Genomic DNA, 21,415 nt, shown 5'->3' with positions numbered 1-21,415 from the left:
TTTATTTCTTATGTGAATTTGATTGAATTGGTTAATGATGTTTTATAGGTTATTCAAATCAAATTAAAAAAAATTACGAATTAAATAATTTTAAAAGTCAATATTCAATCGTTGAAATTGAACTTTCGATGGCTTACAGGAACTCTCGTTGCAAGGAAGGGACTGTTGGGAGTTACATGAACTCTGCAGAAGGTACCGTCAAGAGTTCCTGTAACTCCCGACGAAATCAAGGGTCGTTAGGAGTTCCTATAACTCCCGACGAGTGGAAGAGACCGTCGGGAGTTATAGGAACTCTCGACGACGTATATTACCCATTAGGAGTTCCTATAACTCCCGACGCCTTGTATTTGGCGTCGAGAGTTGTGGAACAACTCCCAAAGGTCCTTTTTTGGCGTCAGAAGTTCTTCTCCCAACGGATTTCTCCCGACCAAACTTCTGATGATCAATACGTCGTCGGGAGAGGATCTCCCGAAACACATTTTCCACCATTTTCTAACGATTTCAAGCGTCAGAAAAATTATGATTTCTTGTAATGAGATTTGAATGTCCATAACAAAGTATGTCTCTTCCAAATCTTTCATTTGGAATTGGGTCGCTAGCCAATTCTTAATTTCAATCAGTAGACCTATATCATTCTTAATGAGTAGGATATCATCTACATACAACACTAGAAAAGCTACTAAATTGTTGATGATATTATTGTGAGAGAGTCAGCAAAAACCTATGAAAAGATGCAAGAATTAGCAAGGCTCATCAACGTTTTGATAAAAGCCATAAGATTTGATCACACTATCAAATCTTATATTCCAGGATGAAGAAGCTTGCTTCAATCCATAAATGGACCGATTAAGCTTGCAAACTTTTTGCTCTTGACATTGGTTATGAATCCCTTAGGCTGCTCCATATAAATGGTCTCCCCAAGATTTCCATTTAGAAAGGTTGTTTTGACGTCCATTTGTCAAATCTCAGTCATAATATGAGGAAATGGACAATAGGGATCCGAATAGACTTCAACATGACAACAGGTGAGAAAGTCTCCTCATAGCCGACTCCCTCAATTTGGGTATAACCCTTTGCCACAAGTCTAGTTTTGAAGGTTTGCACCTTCCCATCAGTACCCCGTTTTCTCTTGTAGATCCACTTGCAACCAATAGGTTTAACATCATCAGGTTAATCTACAAGATCTCAAACAAAATTGAAGTACATAGAATCCATTTTGAGATCCATAGCTTTGATCCACTCATCTTTGTCAACATCCTCTATTGCCTTTTTGTAAGACAATGGATCCTCAACATCTTCGTCAGCTACCATAGTTAGGGTTTCTGTTAAACCCATATAACGAACAGGTGAGTTCGCAACCCTCCTACTACGTTGAGGCTTCTTCAACACTTGAGGTGGATTTGACCTACTAGATGATCCAATTTCAGAAACTCTTGTTGAAGTATTGAGTTCTTCAACAACTCTTGTTGAAGGTTCAATAGTTTCGTTGGAAAGTTCACTCAACACAATCTTATTATCGAGTTTATACTCCCTAATGTGGTCCTCTTCTAAAAATGTAGCATTTGTCGATACAAACACCTTATTATCCTTAGATCATAGAAGTAACCACATCTCGTTCCTTTAGGATAACCTACAAATAGGTACAATTTTGAACAAGGTTTTAGTTTCTTAGGATTTTCCTCAAGCACATATGCTGGAACACTCGAGATCTTGAAATGGCATAAACTACCTTTATGATCATTCCATAATTTCAAAGGTGTTCCAATAACACTTTTGGACGGAACAATGTTCAGAATATAAGCTCCAGTCTTTACTACATAACCCCAAAACTGCTGGAACTAGTGAAGGTTCAGTGCGGAAGTGAGGATTGGTCCCAAATTCTAATTTTTTACTGAACAACGAATTTTACAGAATAAACAGAAAATCTATGCATACAATCAAATTTTATAGCATGCTAAAATTAAAATAGAAGATAGAAAGAATTAACACTTGAAGATATGATCTTCTCGTGTATCATCTTCTTCAAAATGTCACGAACAAATCCAAATGGTCACCACCAAAAGTGTTTCCTCTGTATTCTCTAGGAAGAGAATCCAAGGAGTTATGTGGACTTTTGAAACTTTGGGAGAGGGAAAGAGATAAAGAGGAAAAGAGATTGAGATGCATAGAAAAAAATTCTCAAAGATTTTTTTTTTTCTTGGTTTTCTATAAAACTCAAAAGGAAGAAGAAGATATGTATCCTCTCCACCAAAACCACCCCTTGAGATCGTGATATCATGAGAGAATTAAGGGGAACAAAGTTATTTCCCTCCCTTTAAAATTCAAAATTAAAATTAATTAATAATAATAATTAAATTAGTTTTAATTATATATATATCTATCATATACAATATAACCTATAGTTTTAAATCTCTCATTAATGGTATTTAATATAAACCCATTTATATTAAATTAAATTATATGAATCAAATTCATATAATTAATATTTGAATCATATTCAAATATTTATTTCCTCTCAAATAAACTTCATATTATAGTGTATCAAATATATTATAGTAGTTATATCATATATAATTAAATTAAATTAATTACATCATATATAATTAATTCTCTCAATTAATTTGAACAATTCAAAATAATCCAAAATTGATTCTCATTAAATTCTTGTTGAGCTATAGAAGGGAACTCATGGACTTGTAGCTTAAAGCTCCAATGGTACTTGAATAATTAATTAAACTCTTTTAATTAAATTATTCAATATCCATTAATTGTCGGCCACTTCACTAACGATCGACAGCTGCACTATTTGCATGACATATATATTTATATGTCCATTGGATATAACCAGTCAACAGTACGATGACCCTTTACAAATTGCTCGTAAGTACAATTAGGCCAAAATTACCATTTTGCCCCTGTCATTACATCTAACTCCTTAAATACTACTAATCCCTCTAATGAATAATGAATCATAGTCGAACTATGACCAAACCCCTCTCGGGCTAGGAAAGGGTGTGGCGCCATATTTTTCAAGCCTCAGAATCAACCCTTAAGGGAGCAATTTATCTACTTACCCTGACGTCGAGGAAGGAATGAGTTTCGTCTTATGTACTTGTATTCCCAACTCCCTAATCAGACGAATCCTCAAAATGGTAGGCTTATTGAGTCGGCAATCTGGTCACTCTTACCCATACAAATTAAAGGTCCACCTTCATAGGCAAGAGTCCACAACTCACTTAGGATTCAGATCATGTCACCTATGGTCATCCTTGTGATACGTAAGTATCAATTATGAACAATGTTATATAATGAAACAAGTCATTTCATGGTTCGGTCTTATACAAACTCCTTTATATAGAATACTTTCGTTCACATGTCTCCACATGAACAACCAGGATCAGATCATTTGTAGCACTTTACAACAATTGTAACATCTACAAAGCGGGTCGTATTCATAGTGTCACCAGGATAAGGTATCCAACCTTATCCATCTACTACCGACCATATAGGTTATCATTTAAACATGATCCACTCGTATGTCTCTACAGACATATTTAAGCTATATATGATAATCTTGGATGTTAGTTTAGTGGTTTGTGGATTTAATGCTATTAAATGTCAAATAAAATATCTCATATTTTATTAATTAAATAAAATGTTTGTACAATACAATTACAAACTACAGAACCTTACGAGATTTAGGGCATCAACCCCAACAAAAACAAGCCCGGTACGGAAGCGTAACTCATCATCGACCAAACCATGTTCAATAGGGTTTGATTTCTTCTTTCTGATACATCATTCTACTGAGGTGTACCAGGTACTAAGAGTTGGGATATAATTCCATGTTCTATCAAAAAATCTCTAAATTTTATATCCAAATACTCTCCTCCTTGATTAGATCGAAATGTTTTAATGGTCTTATTTAATGCATTTTCAACTTCAACCTTGTACTCCTTGAACTTTTCAAGGACTTTAGACTTGCATTGCATTAAATAAACATACCCATATCTAGAATAGTCAGTAGTAAAAGTGATGAAATATTCAAACCCTTCTCTTGCCTTACATTCATCGGCCACAGAGGTCTGAATATACAAGTTCTAAGGGTTCTTTGGCCTTGTGACCTTTTTCAGTAAAAGATCTTTTAGTCATTTTTTCTTCAAGGCATGACTCACACACAAGTAAAGAATTTTCTTCTAACTCGCTTAAAAGTCCATTCTTGACCCGTCTCTCAATCCTATTGAGATTTATGTGTCCTAATCTCAAGTGCCAAAGATGAAATTTTTTTTTAAGAGAAATTCTAAGTCTTTTAGTTTGGGTTATCACAGTTTTAAACAATTCAGTATTTAGGAAGTCTTTAGTTGCTAACAGTCTTAGCACATATAAATTATCTTCAAGATTAGCACAACAAATATGCACTCTATTCTTGTAAACAAACACTTTATTTACTTGAAAATTTAGAGAGTAATGTTGTTCAAGAAGATATTTTACAGAAATCAAATTCCTTTTCAAGCCTAGAACCACATATACATTATCTAATAAAATATAAGATTTTTGTAAGCAGAGTTAAAGCCCTCCCACTGCCATAGCTGAGACGACGTGCCTAGTTTTAACACACATCGTCATCTTCCTAGCCTTCAATTCCCGCCAGGAATAAATTCCCTGAAATGAAGAATAAACATGGTTAATGGCACCTTAATCTATTATCCAGACAGAATCATCATTCTCCACTAAACAAGTCTGCAAAACAAGTAAATCATATTTACCTTGTTTGGCCTTCTTCTCTTCTGCCAAGTATTTGGGACAATTCCTTTTCTAGTCTCCCGCATGGTTACAATAAAAACTGATTCCCTTTACAGCCTTGGTTTTCTTGCGCTTCTGGATAGTAGCTGGTGGGTTAGCTTTCCCCTTTCCACCTTTCTTCTTCTTCTTCCACTTTTTGGTGTTGGAAGAAGAAGGCACAGACTTAGTTTAAAAGGAAGATCTTCTGTAGAACTTCTTAGAGGACGAGGCAACATTTGTCTCACCCTTTTGTTCTTTACTTTTCATCAAGGATTGAAAAGTCTGTAGCTCATTGAACAAAGTTATCAGGTTGTAGTCAATCCTATTCATAATAGCATTGCTACAGAACTGCAGGAAACTTTCAGGTAAATATTCTAGGATGAAGCTAACCTGACTGGCCTCATCAATGACCGACCCATTCATCTTCGCCACATTGAAGAAGACCATCATGTTGAAAATATGTTATCTAACAGATGGCCCTTCTTAGATACAGGCATTGAAGATGTTTTTAAGAGCATCGTGCCTAAGTTGTGTGGACGGTTGTCCAAACATTCCCATAGGGACTCCATGATCTAATGAGTAGTGATCATGGGCCCATGCTTCTTGGCTAAGAATTCAGAAAGTCTTGCCAAGATATACGCTCGAGTATTTTCATTTGCCCTTATCCAGCGCTTGCTAACGATATGCGCAAGCGCACGCAATCGAAGTAATAAAACACAAATAGGGTATTATCCTCAGGGACCGGCGTGAGCAAAAAATTTCTAACTTAGCTATCACAATTCTTCATCAATTTTATCCAGATGACCAAAGGATAATTTTTATCTATAGCTATTAATAACAAAAATTCAGTTACACACAAGAACAATTCAGAGCAAAACAATTCAAGGGTGTTGTTTCATTTAGGGAATACAATGAATATGACATGCAATTGATTGCAATTGATAGACTGAGGCTAGAAGTTCTAAAATCAGGAAATCCTCTCTCAAGCTCAAACCATCCTAATAACTACCCATCGACTTGAATCTCTTCTATCGCTTGAATAGTTACAACATTAAGACCCTTCAATCGCACTCTTATTATTCTAAATTCACTCTCATGCAATTTCGAATAATAATCTAAATTATTGGGTCCAGCGAATTAAATTCTCTCTCGAGACATCTAATTAACTTAAGTTCATTCAATTAATGGCCAATTAATTAAAAGCATTAAGCACAAATAATTTAGAAATCCTACAAAATCAATCAATTGTAAATTCAAATACTCAAAGTAACATCCCTAAATCTACAAACACCCTATAATAAAAGTGTTTAGCCACGCATGATTTTGATAACAATATTCAACAAACAAACAATCATTATGGCGAAAAACAAATTAACAAAGAAGAATAATCTCCCCCCAATAGGTTTGAATCTCAATCACGATCTTCTTGACTCTCGCTATGAATATCAGATTGTTCATCAACAAAACTGCACGATCACGATTAATCTTCCTATCCTGATCAATTTAGAAACACTCTTAGATCAACTCTCAATCGAAATCTCGAGCCTTCAACCAAAAATAATCAAAATTTCTCTGTTTCGGCTCTTGTACGGACTAGAATTAGGTAAAATCTATCAAAGTCGGCTCACTTTTTCTCCTCTTTTTTTCTCTCCTCAAACTTGGCGGCACAACACTGTTATTTATAATTGTTGGATTAAGTAAGCAAGTAGCGAAAGAAAAATAGAATCATTAAGCATTCTAATTAATTAATTTTGGCTTCAAATTCAGCATGCTCATAAACTAAAAACAGAGTTTCAACACTAACCTTTGAAGTACCTCTTGAATCACAATCTTCAGCTACAATCTTCTTTTCCTTTGGTTGTGAACCACCACAAGGTCTTCCCTACTATTCTCTTGGAGCCTTAGATTGAGTTGTGAGACTCAAAACAAGCTTGAATCAAAGGGAATGGGAGAGAAGGTTACTAGTTTTACACAGTGTGAAGAATACTTCTTCAAACACAAATTCTCAGTAAAATTGCAATCTTTTGCATGCCTCATTTCCACTTAGAACTAAAGTTTATATTGCATGACATTCAAGCAACAAACCTTCTGCGTGAATTCCAACTCCACCTTGATTATTGAGCTGGAATTGAAGTGAAAATATGAGTAAGGTGCTTGGTTCCAAAAGTGGGAAAAACCCACTTCTAGTTTTTCATTTTTCTTTCCATCTTTTTCATTTTGAAAAATATTTTCAAAATGAAAAAAAGATTTTTAGTTTTTAATTAAAAAACTGAAGTTTTATTAATTTTTCTAATAAAATTAATAATTAATAATTAGTTAAAAATTTTAATTAATTATATTAATTTAATATAGAATATTAAATTAATTTAATACCAATTCTACCTTCTTGAAACCCTATTCATGAACTTAATATTTAAATCATATTTAAATATTAATTGATTCTCCAATTTTGTTTCATTCCAAAATTAAACGTATAATTATATAATATATAATTACTAATTCCCTTAATTCTAATATGAACATTTCAAATCAACTTACCATGCTACTCTAGTCTAATCCATTTATAAGCTAGTAGGGGGACTTAGTAGACCTACAGATCATGGGCTCCAACGATCCAAGATTAATTGGATAAGCTCTTTATACTGAATTAACTCTCATTCGTTAACTACTGGGTCACTCCATTAAAGCCCGTAATTACATTATCCTCACTGTAGATATATCGTGTCCACTCGATATAACCATGATTAGTAAGATAACCTTTCACGAGTTGTTCGTAATAATGGCTGGGTCAAAAGACTATTTTACCCCCGAGATTACCTCTTGTTCCTTAAGTCTCACTGATCCTCTAATGAACAATTGGTTTATGGTCCGATCATCAAACTAAGTCTCTCTCGGGCCAATGAGAGGGTGGGGCCTCTTGTTCAAGACCTGGAGTCAGATCTTAAGGGAACAACCTCTTTACTATCCTTGAAAGTGGGTAGGAATAAATTCTTCTTGCACTCTATGTCCCCCAACTATCTACCCGGTCTTACCTCTGAAATGGGAGGCTTATTGAGGCGACGCTATTGAGCCAATCCTCACCTATGCAAATCTAAGGATAATCCCAAATAAATAGGAGTTCATAGTTAGCTCAGATTAAGGTCAAGTTACCTAGGTCATCGTTGTGAAATAGTCAATCTTAAATAGTAAACAACGTTATAAAGTAAGAGTGTCTTATTTCTTGGTCTGATGTTGCACAAACTCATTGCACAGGACGCCCTCACTCCTCATGTCACTACATGTACGAATCAGGATCACTTCGTCTGTAGCACTTTACAACTTCTTGTAACAACTACAGAGTGGACCACATCCGATAGTGTTACCAGAATAAGGCACCCAACCCTATTCATATACTATAGATCATTTAGATTATTTAATCGAACCTAATCCACTCTTATGTCTCCACATAAAGTTCAAGTACTCATGTAATAGTTATGGATCTTTTAGTTTTTTGGATTTATTTCTAAAACGAAATAAGCAATTCATATATTCAACACAACTTTATTGAATCAAACATCAATAACAACTTTATTGATTTACAGAATGAGTTTATTGTTTACAACTCCCACTTGGACTAAAACTCCAGTGGTAACATACATATGAATATATAATGCTGAGTTTTTTATTTTTACAGAGAAATACAATAAACTAGGGTGTCACATACCCATGGTTTTTCTTTTAGATATCACATACCCATGGGGTATTCTCCCACTTGTCCTAGGTTATTCAACCCGTAATCCTAGTCACACTAGGTGATCCTCAAACACTTTAGCCGAGAGGATTGCTATAAATCCTTTAGTATACTATGGATTTCTCATTAAACTATATAGGGAATGCATCTTATTTTCATAACTCTTTGTTTCTCGATACCGTCACCGAGATTTGGTGACTTGAGTTTCCACTAAAACCAAATAATGGTTAGGCTGTCATATATTCCTCCCACTACATCGAGATACCCTTAACTCTTTGAGTAAGATGCATCTAACTTGTCCAAACAACTTTTGTTATAATGTCAGCTTTAATCAATAACTCTGCATTGATATGCACTTTACTTTTTATGGAAACTAATTAATACATGGTGATATCGTATACTTTTCTAGGAAAAATTTAGCATTTGTCAATACAAACACATGATTTTCTTTTACAGGAAAAGTATACTACTTTTGGGTTGCTTACAAATAGGCATACCTTTTTTAACAATATTTTAATACTTAAGGGTTCGACACTAACACATGTATCGATCTTTTCTCTAGATTTATGAATTATGTAAACATCTTTTACATCTCATAAACAGCTTTTATAAGCTCTCCATATCTTATATGGAGTTTCAAAAAAAAAATCTTAAATTTTGAATGATGCTCAAAACAATTAAGGCAACTAGGTGTAGAGAGTTTTCACTTGATTTCATCTATCAAAATAACCCTAGAAATATCAAACTCTCTATTTTCCCTACTTTGATCCAATCAAAGTATTTCAGATTTATTTTACTTAACAAGTTTTATACACCTTGAATTCTTCAAGTATTCTAAACTTATTACTTAGGTTAAATAACTATTTGCCTTTATTGTTTTCTAGTCATTTTTTAAGATTTAAATATTTGCAAATGGCTTTTAAGTTGGTTGGTTCTAATAGAAGTTTCTATATTGTAGAACAGATACAATTCTTGCTAATGAACATTTCATTTATAACAAAAAGTTTATAAAATTTGTTCATTATAGAAGATAAAATAACTTTCATTACAATAACAAAAGTAAACAAGTTTATCTTCCAACAGCAACTGCATCTCTCACTGGTTGTTTTGAGAATTTCTCCCCTGTTTAAAACTTGGAGTTTACAAGGAACTAGTTTCCTTGTCTTGCTTTCTCTGTTATTTTCTCCGCAAGGTATTGTGGGCAGTTTCTCTTCTAATGTTCTTCTTTGCTGCAGTGGAAACATTTTCCTTTATCTGCAGCATTTTCCTTGCCCATTCTACCAATAGGTTTCTTTTTCCCTTTCCCTTTGTTGTTCTTTACTGATTTGAAGAAGAAGGAATATCAGGCCTTTTAGAGGACGATCCTCTTTTTTCTGCAGTAGTAACATTTACTTCTACTTCCAGTCTTTTTGCTCTCATCATGGTCTGGTAAGCCTAAAGCTCATTGAGAAGCATAGTCAAGTTATGCTCTATTTTATTCATCAGTGCGTTCCTACAAAAATGTAAGAAACTCTTTGGAAGAGATTCAAGAATAAAACCAACTTGACTCTTCTCATCAACGACAACACCGTTTACTTCTGTCATGTTGAAATGGACCATCATGTCCAAGACATGTTCTCTAACAGAGGCCATTTCTTTCATAAGGCAGTTGTAAACATATTTGATTGCATCATGCCTCAGGGAGGACGGTTGTCCAAACATCCCATGAAGAGATTCCATAATCTCCCTAACAATACTCATGCTCTCATGTTTCTTGGTCAATATATCAGATATGCTAGCAAGAATATAGGCACGGGCTTTCTCGTTAGCCCTGATCCATATGTCGTATGCATCCCAAACATTTTGGTTTGCATTTGAGATAGGAATGCACCAGTATTGTATTTAAATTTGATTTCTACGTAGCATAGTTATCCTCGTAAGTTTATCAGAAGCCAATAGTTGTACTAAAGAACTCGTCATTCTGAAAATATAAACAAATTTTATCAGTGAATTACTTTTAAACCCAATCATGTTTTAGCAAAGTAATAATGTACCCAAAATTCATTATTTTTGCAACGATACTATAGTGAGTCAGAATAAGTGCTACCGAGGGACAGTCAAATACTCCTTCACTAAAGCAAGACAATCTTAACTAAATATTATCTCCAGAATAATGTTCCGATAGTCATTTAGCTACCGTTTTTTGTTAGAACTTAATAACACTTTAGTAATTCTGTAAGTATAACCCTCCATTTTCAGACCTTAGAGATCGGCCCCAACGATGCTACCGAATTGGAGAGTCAAAGTTAGAAAACGACCTAAGAAATCCTATCCATTTCTGGAGTTTGAGTTATTCCAAATCCTATGTTACAACCCTTCGAAAGGATAACCGTTGTTAAATGACTAGCAAGGCCGACTTAAAGATGACAAGCAGGAGGAACATATAAATCTCACGCTCCAAACAATTGGAAGGGACCGTAGGACACGTTGACACATATCCTTCACCTACTTACTATGATCTACTTTCCCCATTCACTTTGATCTTGACCCATACAAATACTTTTCGAATGAAGGTCACTCTCAGGGTGACACAAAGCATCATATAAATCTCACGGTGTGAACTTTCTAGGGACGTGAGAGTTGAAATCAATATATCGGATATTTGATTTTACATTAAACAATGTCCCCTCATTCACCTTGATCTTGACTCATGCAAATACTTTCCAAATGGAGATCACTCCCAGGGTGACACGAAGTGTCGCATAAAACTCATGGTGTGAAACTCTGAGGACGTGATAATGAAAATCAAAACATCATTTTTGAATTTCTGTGAACAACTTCCCCTATTCTCCATGAGCTTGATTCACGTAAACACTTTCCAAATGGAGGTCACTCCCTGGGTGAAACGAAGCGAAACATGAATCTCGATTGTGAACTCTTAAGGACGTGAGAGCTAAAAATAACATATCGTATATGTTATTAATCTCTCACATAAGCATTCTTAAATTCCCACTGAAGTGTTCTAATAACATATCATATATGTTATTAAACTCCCACTAAAGTGTCCTAACATTTGTTTAAGTATATATTTACTTAGGAATGTTCCGGCTAATTAAACAACCTATGTTTATGTGTTTATCCAAGTATAACATTTATATTTGGAGTTAACCTACGATGTCTAGGTGATAAACTAGTTTTAAAACCTCATACCGCTCATGTATTACTCATAAAACTAGTTAACAATGCTCAATTATTCGACTATAATCCCCAGGTAGGAGGTATTCCGTAGACTCTCAACTTAAATACCCCCAGCCTTAGACAGGATTATATACTGGTTGAGTTTGTAACCATATCTTACAAGATATTGACCTATTTTAACTATTAAAACAGGTGGTTAACCTCCATCAGCATGGAACTTATCTTTGTTATGGATTTTAAATATCTAACCCAATTTTATAACAACTTACAAAATTTTAGACATGTTAAACATCCATAATATACATCAAAGGCATTCAACATTTAATATAACATTTATAATAAAAAATTTGAAACCCTATACATGCAGCCCATATATTATAACACATTATAACATACTTTCAATGCATATTACATGCTTCCTATGGTGGGATTTTAAATCTACATGGCATACTTTATGCACATATAAGATTTTAAATCAACTCATCACGCTACTCTAAGGATAATCCGTTTGTGGGCTCCAACAATTCGAGATTAATTGGCTAAACTCTTTACATCATTAACTATTGGGTCACTCCACTAAAGCCCGTAGTTGCACTCCCCTCACTGTAGATATATTGTGTCCACTTGATATAACCATGATTAGTAAGTTAACCTTTCACAATTCGTAATAACGGCTGGGTAAAAAAGTTGTTTTACCCCCAAGATTACCTCTTCTTCCTTAAGTTTCACTGATCCTCTAATGAACAATTGGTTTGTGATTCGATCATCAAATCGAGTCTCTCTCGAGCCAATGAGAGGGTGGGGCCCCTTCTTCAAGACCCGGAGTCAACACTTAAGGGAACAACCTCTCTACTATCCCTAGAAGCGGGTAGAAGAGAATTCCATCTTGCACCCTATGTCCTCAGCTATCTACCCGGTCTTACCTCTGAAATGGGAGGCCTATTGAGCCGGTGCTGTTGAGTCAACCCTCACCTATACAAATCTAAGGATATTCCCAAATAAATAGGAGTTCATAGTTAGCTCATGATTAAGATCAAGTTACCTAGATCATCATTGTGAAATAGTCAGTCTTAAACAATAAACAGCGTTATAAAGTAAGAATGACTTGTTTCTTGGTTCGATCTTGCGCAAACCTATTGCGCATGACGCCCCACTCCTCATGTTACTACATGTACGAATTAGGATCACTTCGTCTGTAGCACTTTACAACTCCTTGTAACAACTACAGAATGGGTCGCATCCGATAGTATTACCAGAATAAGGAGCCCAACCTTATTCACATACTATAGATCATTTAGACTATTTACTTGAACCTGATCCACTCTTATGTCTCCACATAAAGTTCAAGTACGCATGTAATAGTCATGAATCTTTTAATTTTTTGGATTTATTTCTAAAATGAAATAAGCAATTCATATATCAATAAAACTTTATTGAATCAAACTTCAATAACAACTTTATTGATTTATAGAATGAGTTTATTGTTAACAAACCACAAGTTTTAGGACATAAAACCCAACAATAATATGCTCACAAAGTTGCAATGCTGCAAACGAGCGTTGTAATATTGGCGTCATGCCATCCGTACGTCAAAGTCATAGAGTTGCAACGCTGCCTTATTTTGGTCTCGAGTTTACAGCGTCAAGGAGCAGTGTTGAGCCGTTCTTCCAATGTTGGCTCCCCCGAATTGCCTTCCAAGTTTGCCTCTTTTCTTGATCTTTGGTTCTTGGTTTCTTCCTGATTCCATAGCCAACCCGTAATTGCTCAAATTGGAGTTTTGCCCCAGGCTTTTTTATCATTTTCGCACAAATTGCTCGTGATGCTTAGTTTCCTGAAATTACTCAATAAACCACCTCAAACTAAACAAAACTAGCAATATTAGTTCTAAATTTGAAGGTAATAAAAGCATTTTTTAGATGCTTTTCACCACCCCAACTTAAAACTTTGCTAGTCCCGAGCAAAGAAAAGAAAGAAACACAAAGTAGAAGAAATAATGAATACTGAAATGAAAAAGGTTCAAGGCATGCATTCTTATATTCCGGTTTCATCAACTTCTTAACATATGCAACACTCATCCATGGAAGAATTCAGACACATCCTAATCATTGAGGGTTTCTAAAGCCAAAACTTTTTATCCTCTGTGTGTGTGACTCCTCCTTTAATTCAAAACTCAACAACTGACTTAAGATTTAATTAAGCTTCATCAGTTTTCCCCCTAATCTAGCTTAAACATCAATCATCAAGCATCACCACACTCAAGAAAGTAATATGCCCACTAAGGTGCCTTATCTCTCTCTCTTTTTAACAACAAAAGGGCCCTAAACTTGCATCATTTTACATAGGGGCATTAGCTTTCACACATCCACTGCAAGGAACCATACCTAGTCAATTCCTAGGTGTCCTAACTGATCACAGCAAAAGTAGCTCTTTTTACCCCCATCCATGCATACACTTTACAACCGGAGAATGAGATAGTTCCTTTTCACTGCCGAGCCCTAGTGGTCGAGTTTGGTGCTTTGGTTCAACTAAATTTTTATTCAAAAAACATTGATTTATGAAAATTTCAATTTTTGGAAATCCCTTGACTTCTCCAATAGTAATAGATTTCCTTACAATTCCATTATACTTGGCTAAATAATAAAAACTTGTAACAGAACAATCACCCATCATACTATTGAGGCGAGGATTTTTCGGTCGCGTCACATTTCGATCACCAATTGGCAAAATAATAATTTAACCAAGGTATAAGAATTTTGAATCACCAATTAAAGAATTCCATCACTTAATTTAACACCAAACTTCAATTTCCCTCTATGATGATTTATGAATAATTAACCACGGTTTTCTATGGAGTCAAGCATAGGTCAACTATTCCCTTTTGTTCATTCTCTCTCCAACTTACATTAATATACTTATAATGATAAAATAGCCTATGTTTACTTTCAATTTCCTTCTGTTATGTATCCATGAATTCTCAATTGAAAAAGCGAACCATTTCTAAAATTCATAAATACTTGATTTCGTACTAAATAACTTTAAACTTTTGCCAAACGACTAAGGTTTCTAGACATTTACCTTTCATGAGCTCTAATAATACAAATAAGTCACTATACCTAAAGTCTTACATAAACATAAATTCCTTGAAATTCAATTATGCTAAACCAAGAAAACATTAACCACTTTCAATGGTAAACAGTTGCATATGTGCACAAGTTTTTTGAAATCTCAAATATCCAAATAAATCGTATGAACATAATTCTCAATTGGTTTCACGAATATAAAACTTATAATTTGCTAAAATGGTAAGAGTTTGTAAAATAATTATAAATGGTTTCTTTTACAAGAGAGAATAAAGCTTGAGAATTTAAAAACTTATTTTTGTTAATGAGAAGATAGCATCATTATCTTCAAATTTAAAATTTTATCCATTCTAGTTTAAATTTAAATTTTGGTGAAACAAATTTATATCAATATTAAGACTTCTCACGACAGCATGAGGCCACAAGATACTAAAATAAACTGTGAACGAGTGGATGAATAAACCATTCATATGAGAAAGGTATTCTAAAGAAACGTTTAAAAGAGAATTTTAGTGAGATACAAAGAATGGGGAAGAAATTTTAGATAAAAGAGCTAATTGAAGAAAAAAATTTAGGAGGGATAAATAGAAAAGTAGAATAAAATAAAGAGTTAAGCAATTTAACCCAGAGGGGTAAATAGAATTCAATCATTTTTATTTTTACTATTTTAAAAACCTAGCATAAGTTTCTTACAATTTTGAACTTTGAAATGTATGCTCAACGTGAATTATGTTATTTAATTTACGACGTTATATCATGCATGACTTCGAAGTTGATAGTAAAAACTTATGCATTATTTTGACTTTTGGACGATTAAATATTATTTTAAAATTTTAAATTAAAATTATAGAGAGAATGCTCTAAGCAACCTGATAAAAGTTTTATAAGTTCAAAATACATTCAACATGTTCAAGCACCTGATTTTTCTGGAGTAGATGATTTACGATAATCTCTCTCCCCAGATGAATTTGCTTTCTCAGCATTATGCAAAAATAATATTAAAAAATAATTTAAAAAAAGTTTTAAAAAATGCATAAGCGGAAAGCCCTAATATATATATATATATATATGCGTGTGTGTATATATATATATATATATATATATATATATATATATATATATATAATTACAACAGTCAAATCTGCAGGTTAAAAGATGCAGATATCAAAACATGATGTATTTGCTCATGAAGCAGCCTGGCATCTGTCCATGACCGCCAAAGCCGCAGCTCTATACCATGCTGCTGCGGCCATTGCACCCGGATCTGGAACTGCTGCGAGGATTTCCCCAAGTACATATGACGAACGGCCAGCCTGTACAAGCCATCCGAAACTCGTAAGCATGGAAGAAAAGATCTACAATTGTCTACGAAACACGCTAGAGATGATATCCGTCATTTCAATCAAATACCCTTCTTAGAAAATATATCCAAGGATATCTGCTTAACAATAAAATTACAAGTAGCTGGAATCTGTTTTTATTTTTCAAGTTCTCGTCAATGTAGATATTTTATTGAATTTCACATGAAAACTTTCCCTTTTTCTACCTTGGCAATCATCAATTGACCCAAAAGTTACATTTAACACCCCCTCACTTAAGTTGATGGATCAAGCTAGATTTAATAACATATTATCTAACACTCCCTCTCACTTAAATTGATGAGTGAAGCTAAATTTAATATCATATCATCTAACACTCTCTCTCACTTAAGTTGACGGGTGAAGCTAAATTTAATATCATATCATCTAACACTCTCTCTCACTTGTGGGCTTGAAATATGAAAAAGACCCCACAAGTGAAATCAATATTAATTAGAGAGGAAATAACATTGAAAGGGTTTGAACACATGATCTCTTTGGACCACCTGTTATGATATCTATCTTAAATTATCACTTGACCCAAAAGCTTAAGCTGTTAGGTGAAAGCAAATTTAATATCATATCATCTAAAAGCATTCAATCATTTTGAGAATAAATCAACAAGGAAGTCCCCATTTGAAATAGCGTACACACATCTTTTATCTTCTAATCTCCCTTGGTTTATTGATTTTAGAGGGGAAGCTAAAATAGTGTACATCTTGTGCGATTTTTGCTATTCTTGGGCTAGTTAAATTATATTCTTGGGCAAATGTATTTAGTTCTTGAGTTTTTGTACTTTAGTTATTAGTAATGGTTGATTATTTCCTTTTTTTTTTTTTTTTTGTTAATATCTCTGTTATATTTAGTGTTATATTTTCTTATTGTATTTTATTTTTTTTCTTATTTGTAATGAGGTGTTTTTTCCATTTAAGGAACTCTTTCCTAAAACACTTTTCTCATCAGAGAAATAAGTGAGAAAATATATTTTTTTCATGGTATCAAAGCAGTCCATTGTTTGAAACCCTAAAAATCCTATTTTTAGAAACCCTGTAATGATTCTTACCCATTTAAGGAACTCTTTCCTAAAACACTTTTCTCATCAGAGAAATAAGTGAGAAAATATATTTTTTTCATGGTATCAAAGCAGTCCATTGTTTGAAACCCTAAAAATCCTATTTTTAGAAACCCTAAAATTCTTACCCTCTATCGCAGCCTTGTGCATCATCACTACCTGTCGTTTCATTTCTGATCGCTCGCCACCATCGATCACATCTCGTCGAAAAATTTACGATTTTTTAAATTTTTTGCATTTGTTGGTCATTGCTCACTATTTTTTTGGTTATCGATGGTTGTTTGTGAGTGGTCATTGCCAGTTGTCCCTATTTGAAGCATCTACCGCCATTTTCTGCCTTTGATCGCCACCATTTGCTACTATCTACCGCCATTTTCTGCCATTGACAAGTTTGATTTGTCCATTTTTTCTTTTTAGATCTATTTTCTCTCCTCTTTTTGACCTTTGTTGCTTCAGCTATGTCAGGTACTAAGTCATCTATGGCTAATGTCGACAATCATATCCGTTCCAATAGCCCCACTATCCAAATAAACACCATCTGACTTAATGGAGATAACTTTCTTCGTTGGTCACAAAATGTGGTTGTATATTCGTAGACAAGGAAAAAATGGCTACAATACGAGAGAGAAAACCGCCCCAAATCCAAATGATGGTGTGATGTTGAAAATTCCAAGATTATGACTTGGCTCGTAAATTCCATGATTGAAGACATAAGTTGTAACTATATGTGTTACTCTACTACCAAGGAATTATGGGATAGTATGACTCAGATGTATTCCGATCTAGGTAATCAGTCACAAGTGCTTGAGTTGAACCTTAAATTGGGTGATATACGACAGGGAAGTAACTCAATTACGCAATATTTTTATTCCTTAAAAAGGATTTGGCAAGACCCCGTCCTCTTCGATATGTATAAATGGAAGTCTACAAAGGATCAAAAGCACTACAAGAAAACTATAGAGGATGACCATATTTATAAATTTCTTGTTGGCCTCAATGTTGAAGTTTGATGAGGTAAGAAACAGAATCCTTAGAAAAACTACTCTTCCAACTATTAATGATATTTTTTCTAAAGTTCACATGGAAGAAAGCCGCAGAAATGTTATGGTTGGAAAAATACATGTACATTTAGTCGAAAGTTTTGCGTTGGCAATTGAAAGTACTGAAATGAAGGCTTCTAATCAGTCTCACAAAATGCATGAAAAATCTCATGTCTTGTGTGACTATTGTAATAAGCTTCGTCATACATGTAAAACTTGTTTGGAAACTTCATGGAAAACTTGATAATGTTTGAAGCCAGGCGAGCGTAATTTCCATAACTCTACTATCATTGTTGTTGAATCTAGCCCGTTCAATAAAGAGCAAATTGACCAAATTCTAAAGCTACTAAAGACTAATTCTTCATCTGGTAATCCTAGTGTTTCCTTGGCACAATCAAGTAATTGTCCCCAAGCTCTCTCTTGCCTTAATTCTTCTCCTTATAGTTTCCAGAGCTTCTGACCATATGACTAGTTTTTCGTGTTTATTTTAATCTTACTCTCTTGTACTCTAATGAAAAAATTTGTATTGTCGATGGTAGCTTCACATATATTGCAGGAAAACCACTACTTTACATTATGTCCTTCATGTTCCCGAATTAGCATGTAATTTATTATCTGTTAGTAAAATCTCAAAGGATGCTAAATGTTGTGTTACCTTCTTTGACTCCCATTGTATCTTTTAGGATCCGAACTTGAGGGAGACGATTGGACGTGCTAGGTTGATTGATAGTCTTTATCACTTTGTGAAGTTTCGGCTAGTCATAAAGAAGTTCAGGACTTGAATAATATATGTTCTCCTTCTGTTAAAGAAACTATAATGCTTTGACATCGTAGATTAGAACATCCAAATTTCTTCAATGTGAAAGTTCCATTTTTGTCAAACATCATCGATTCACTTAGTTGCCTAAACCTTACAATGTTTCATCACATTTTTCCTTAATTCATACTAATGTTTTGAGTTCGTCTAAAATTTTAACTCATAGTGCTAAGTGTGTTTTGTTACCTTTATAGATGCTCACATTCGTTTAATTTGACTTTATTCGTTAACAAAAAAGTCAAAAGTTATGGTTTTACAATATGATTGAGACTCAATATCAAATTAATTTGCATTCTTTCATTCTGATAATTTCACTGAATATTTCAACGAATAATTAACCAATTTTTTTCAAGATAAGAGTATTTTTCATCAAACTACATGTCGCAACACTCCTCAACAAAAGGGCATTGCTGAGAGAAAAAATAGACACTTACTTGAAGTTGCTTGTGCTCTTATGTTTTCTATACGTGTTCCAAAATATTTGTGGGGTGATGCAATCCTTACAGCTACATACCCAAATCAAATATCGTCTAAGGTTTTGAATTTTATAACTCCTCTAAATCACTTCAAAGAGCTTTTTCCTACTGTTCGTTTGTTCTCTGATTTACCAGTAAAATTATTTGGGTGTACTGCTTATGTTCATACTTCTACCTTTTCTCAAACTAAATTTGATCATCAAGTCGTTAAATGCATTTTTGTAGGCTATGCCTCTCATAAGAAGGCTTACAAATGTTTTGTTCCTCTTCAGAGGGAGACATCTAACCTTGAAGATAATTTTTGGGATACTTCACATCTCCCAAATATCATTGGTTTTGAAATTATGAGTTCTAGTCCTTTGATGCCAAGTATGGAAAGTTCTTCAGGGAGAGAAACACAACAAACTGACTCAACAAGTCAAAATCCTAAACTTCAAGTTTATACTAGAAGAAACTTGACTCAAAAGGATCGAGATCAGAACCAAACTAATGCTCTGATGAATGATTATGAAGATCCAAGTATTAGACACCTATTCCTCTTAGTTCTTCATCTCCTCATAATCCTTTACTTGATGTCTCTGATCTTGATATTCCACTTGCTCATAGGAAAGATACCCGTAAATGTACCAAATATCCCATTGCAAACTTTCTTCCTTGTCATAGATTGTTTAATTGTCATAAGACTTTCACATAAAAAAATAACCAACATATTTGTTCCAAGGAATATACAGGAGACCCTAAATGATTTAAATTGGAAATTAATAGTGATTGAAGAGATGAATGCATTGAAACAGAATTGCACGTGGGACATAGTTGAACTACCAAAAGATAAGAAAACAATGGGATGCAAATGGGTGTTCATTGTAAAGTGGTTCACTCAAACCTATAGAATTGATTATCAAGAAACATTTGCTTCAATTACTAAAATTAATTCTATCAGAATTTTGTTGTTTGTTGCAGTTAATTTTGATTGGCATCTTTATCAACTTGATGTTAAGAGTATCTTTCTCAATGGAATCTTGAAAAAGAGGTATTTATGAACTTTCCACCTGGTTCTAAGGTGGATCTCAGGGTTAACAAAGTGTGCAAGTTAAAGAAATTATTATACGGCCTTAAATAGTCTCCTAGAGCATGGTTTGAACGTTTTGGAAAGGCAGTCACGAGCTATGGATTCAGTCAAAGTCAAGCTGATCATACTATGTTCTATAAACATACTAGAAATAGCAAGATTGTTTTCATGATGTATGTTGATGATATCATACTTACAGGTACTGATGAGACAAGATTGAATATCTTGAAGAAAAAACTTGCTAATAATTTCCAAATCAAGGACCTGGGAACCTTACAGTATTTTCTAAGCATGGAGTTTGTCAGGTCCAAAAGTAGCATTCTTGTCAACCAAAAGTAGATTCTTGATCTACTGAACGAGACAGGTTTACTCGGTTGCAAGATAGTAGAAGCAGAATTTAAAATTGATAGTTGTAACTGAACAAGAGGTAAAAGAAAAAGAAAAGTACCAGAGATTTGTGCAGAGACTCATATACCTCTCCCACACACATCCTGATATCACTTTTGCAGTCAGTATGGTAAGCCAATTCATGCATGCTCCCGGATCAGTTCACTTTGAAGCAATTTATAAAATCTTCAAATATTTGAAAGGTACTCCAGAAAAAGGCATATTGTTTAAGAAGCATGATCACCTCCATGTTGAAGTTTACACTAATGCTAATTGGGCAGGCAACACGACTGATGGAAGATTCACTTTAAATTATTGGTTCTTCATTGGAGGAAATCTAATTACTTAGCAAAGTAAAAAACAAAGTGTGGTTGCAAGGAGTAGTGTTGAAGCAGAATTTAGGGCATTAGCTCATGGTATTTGGGAG

At 34.1% G+C, this 21,415-nt stretch overlaps 1 protein-coding gene across 8 annotated transcripts in view; it reads right to left on the bottom strand.

Moving 5' to 3' along the window:
* Window positions 1-15,627: 15,627 nt before the first annotated feature.
* The window catches only part of LOC120082424 (putative 3,4-dihydroxy-2-butanone kinase), a 66,996-nt gene continuing 61,208 nt past the window's right edge, over window positions 15,628-21,415 (bottom strand). For all 8 annotated transcript variants that reach the window (XM_090316519.1, XM_039037586.2, XM_039037587.2 and 5 more), the window contains one exon: window positions 15,628-16,082. In XM_090316519.1, the coding sequence (XP_090172645.1) occupies window positions 15,954-16,082 (129 nt within the window). In that variant the 3' untranslated portion in view covers window positions 15,628-15,953. The remainder of the gene's footprint in view (window positions 16,083-21,415) is intronic.

The sequence above is a fragment of the Benincasa hispida genome, chromosome 8 (genome assembly GCF_027475165.1).
Source record: "Benincasa hispida cultivar pf3 chromosome 8, pf3_genome.v1.1, whole genome shotgun sequence".
Lineage (NCBI taxonomy): Eukaryota > Viridiplantae > Streptophyta > Magnoliopsida > Cucurbitales > Cucurbitaceae > Benincasa > Benincasa hispida.
This window is presented reverse-complemented; position numbering and strand designations above follow the sequence as displayed.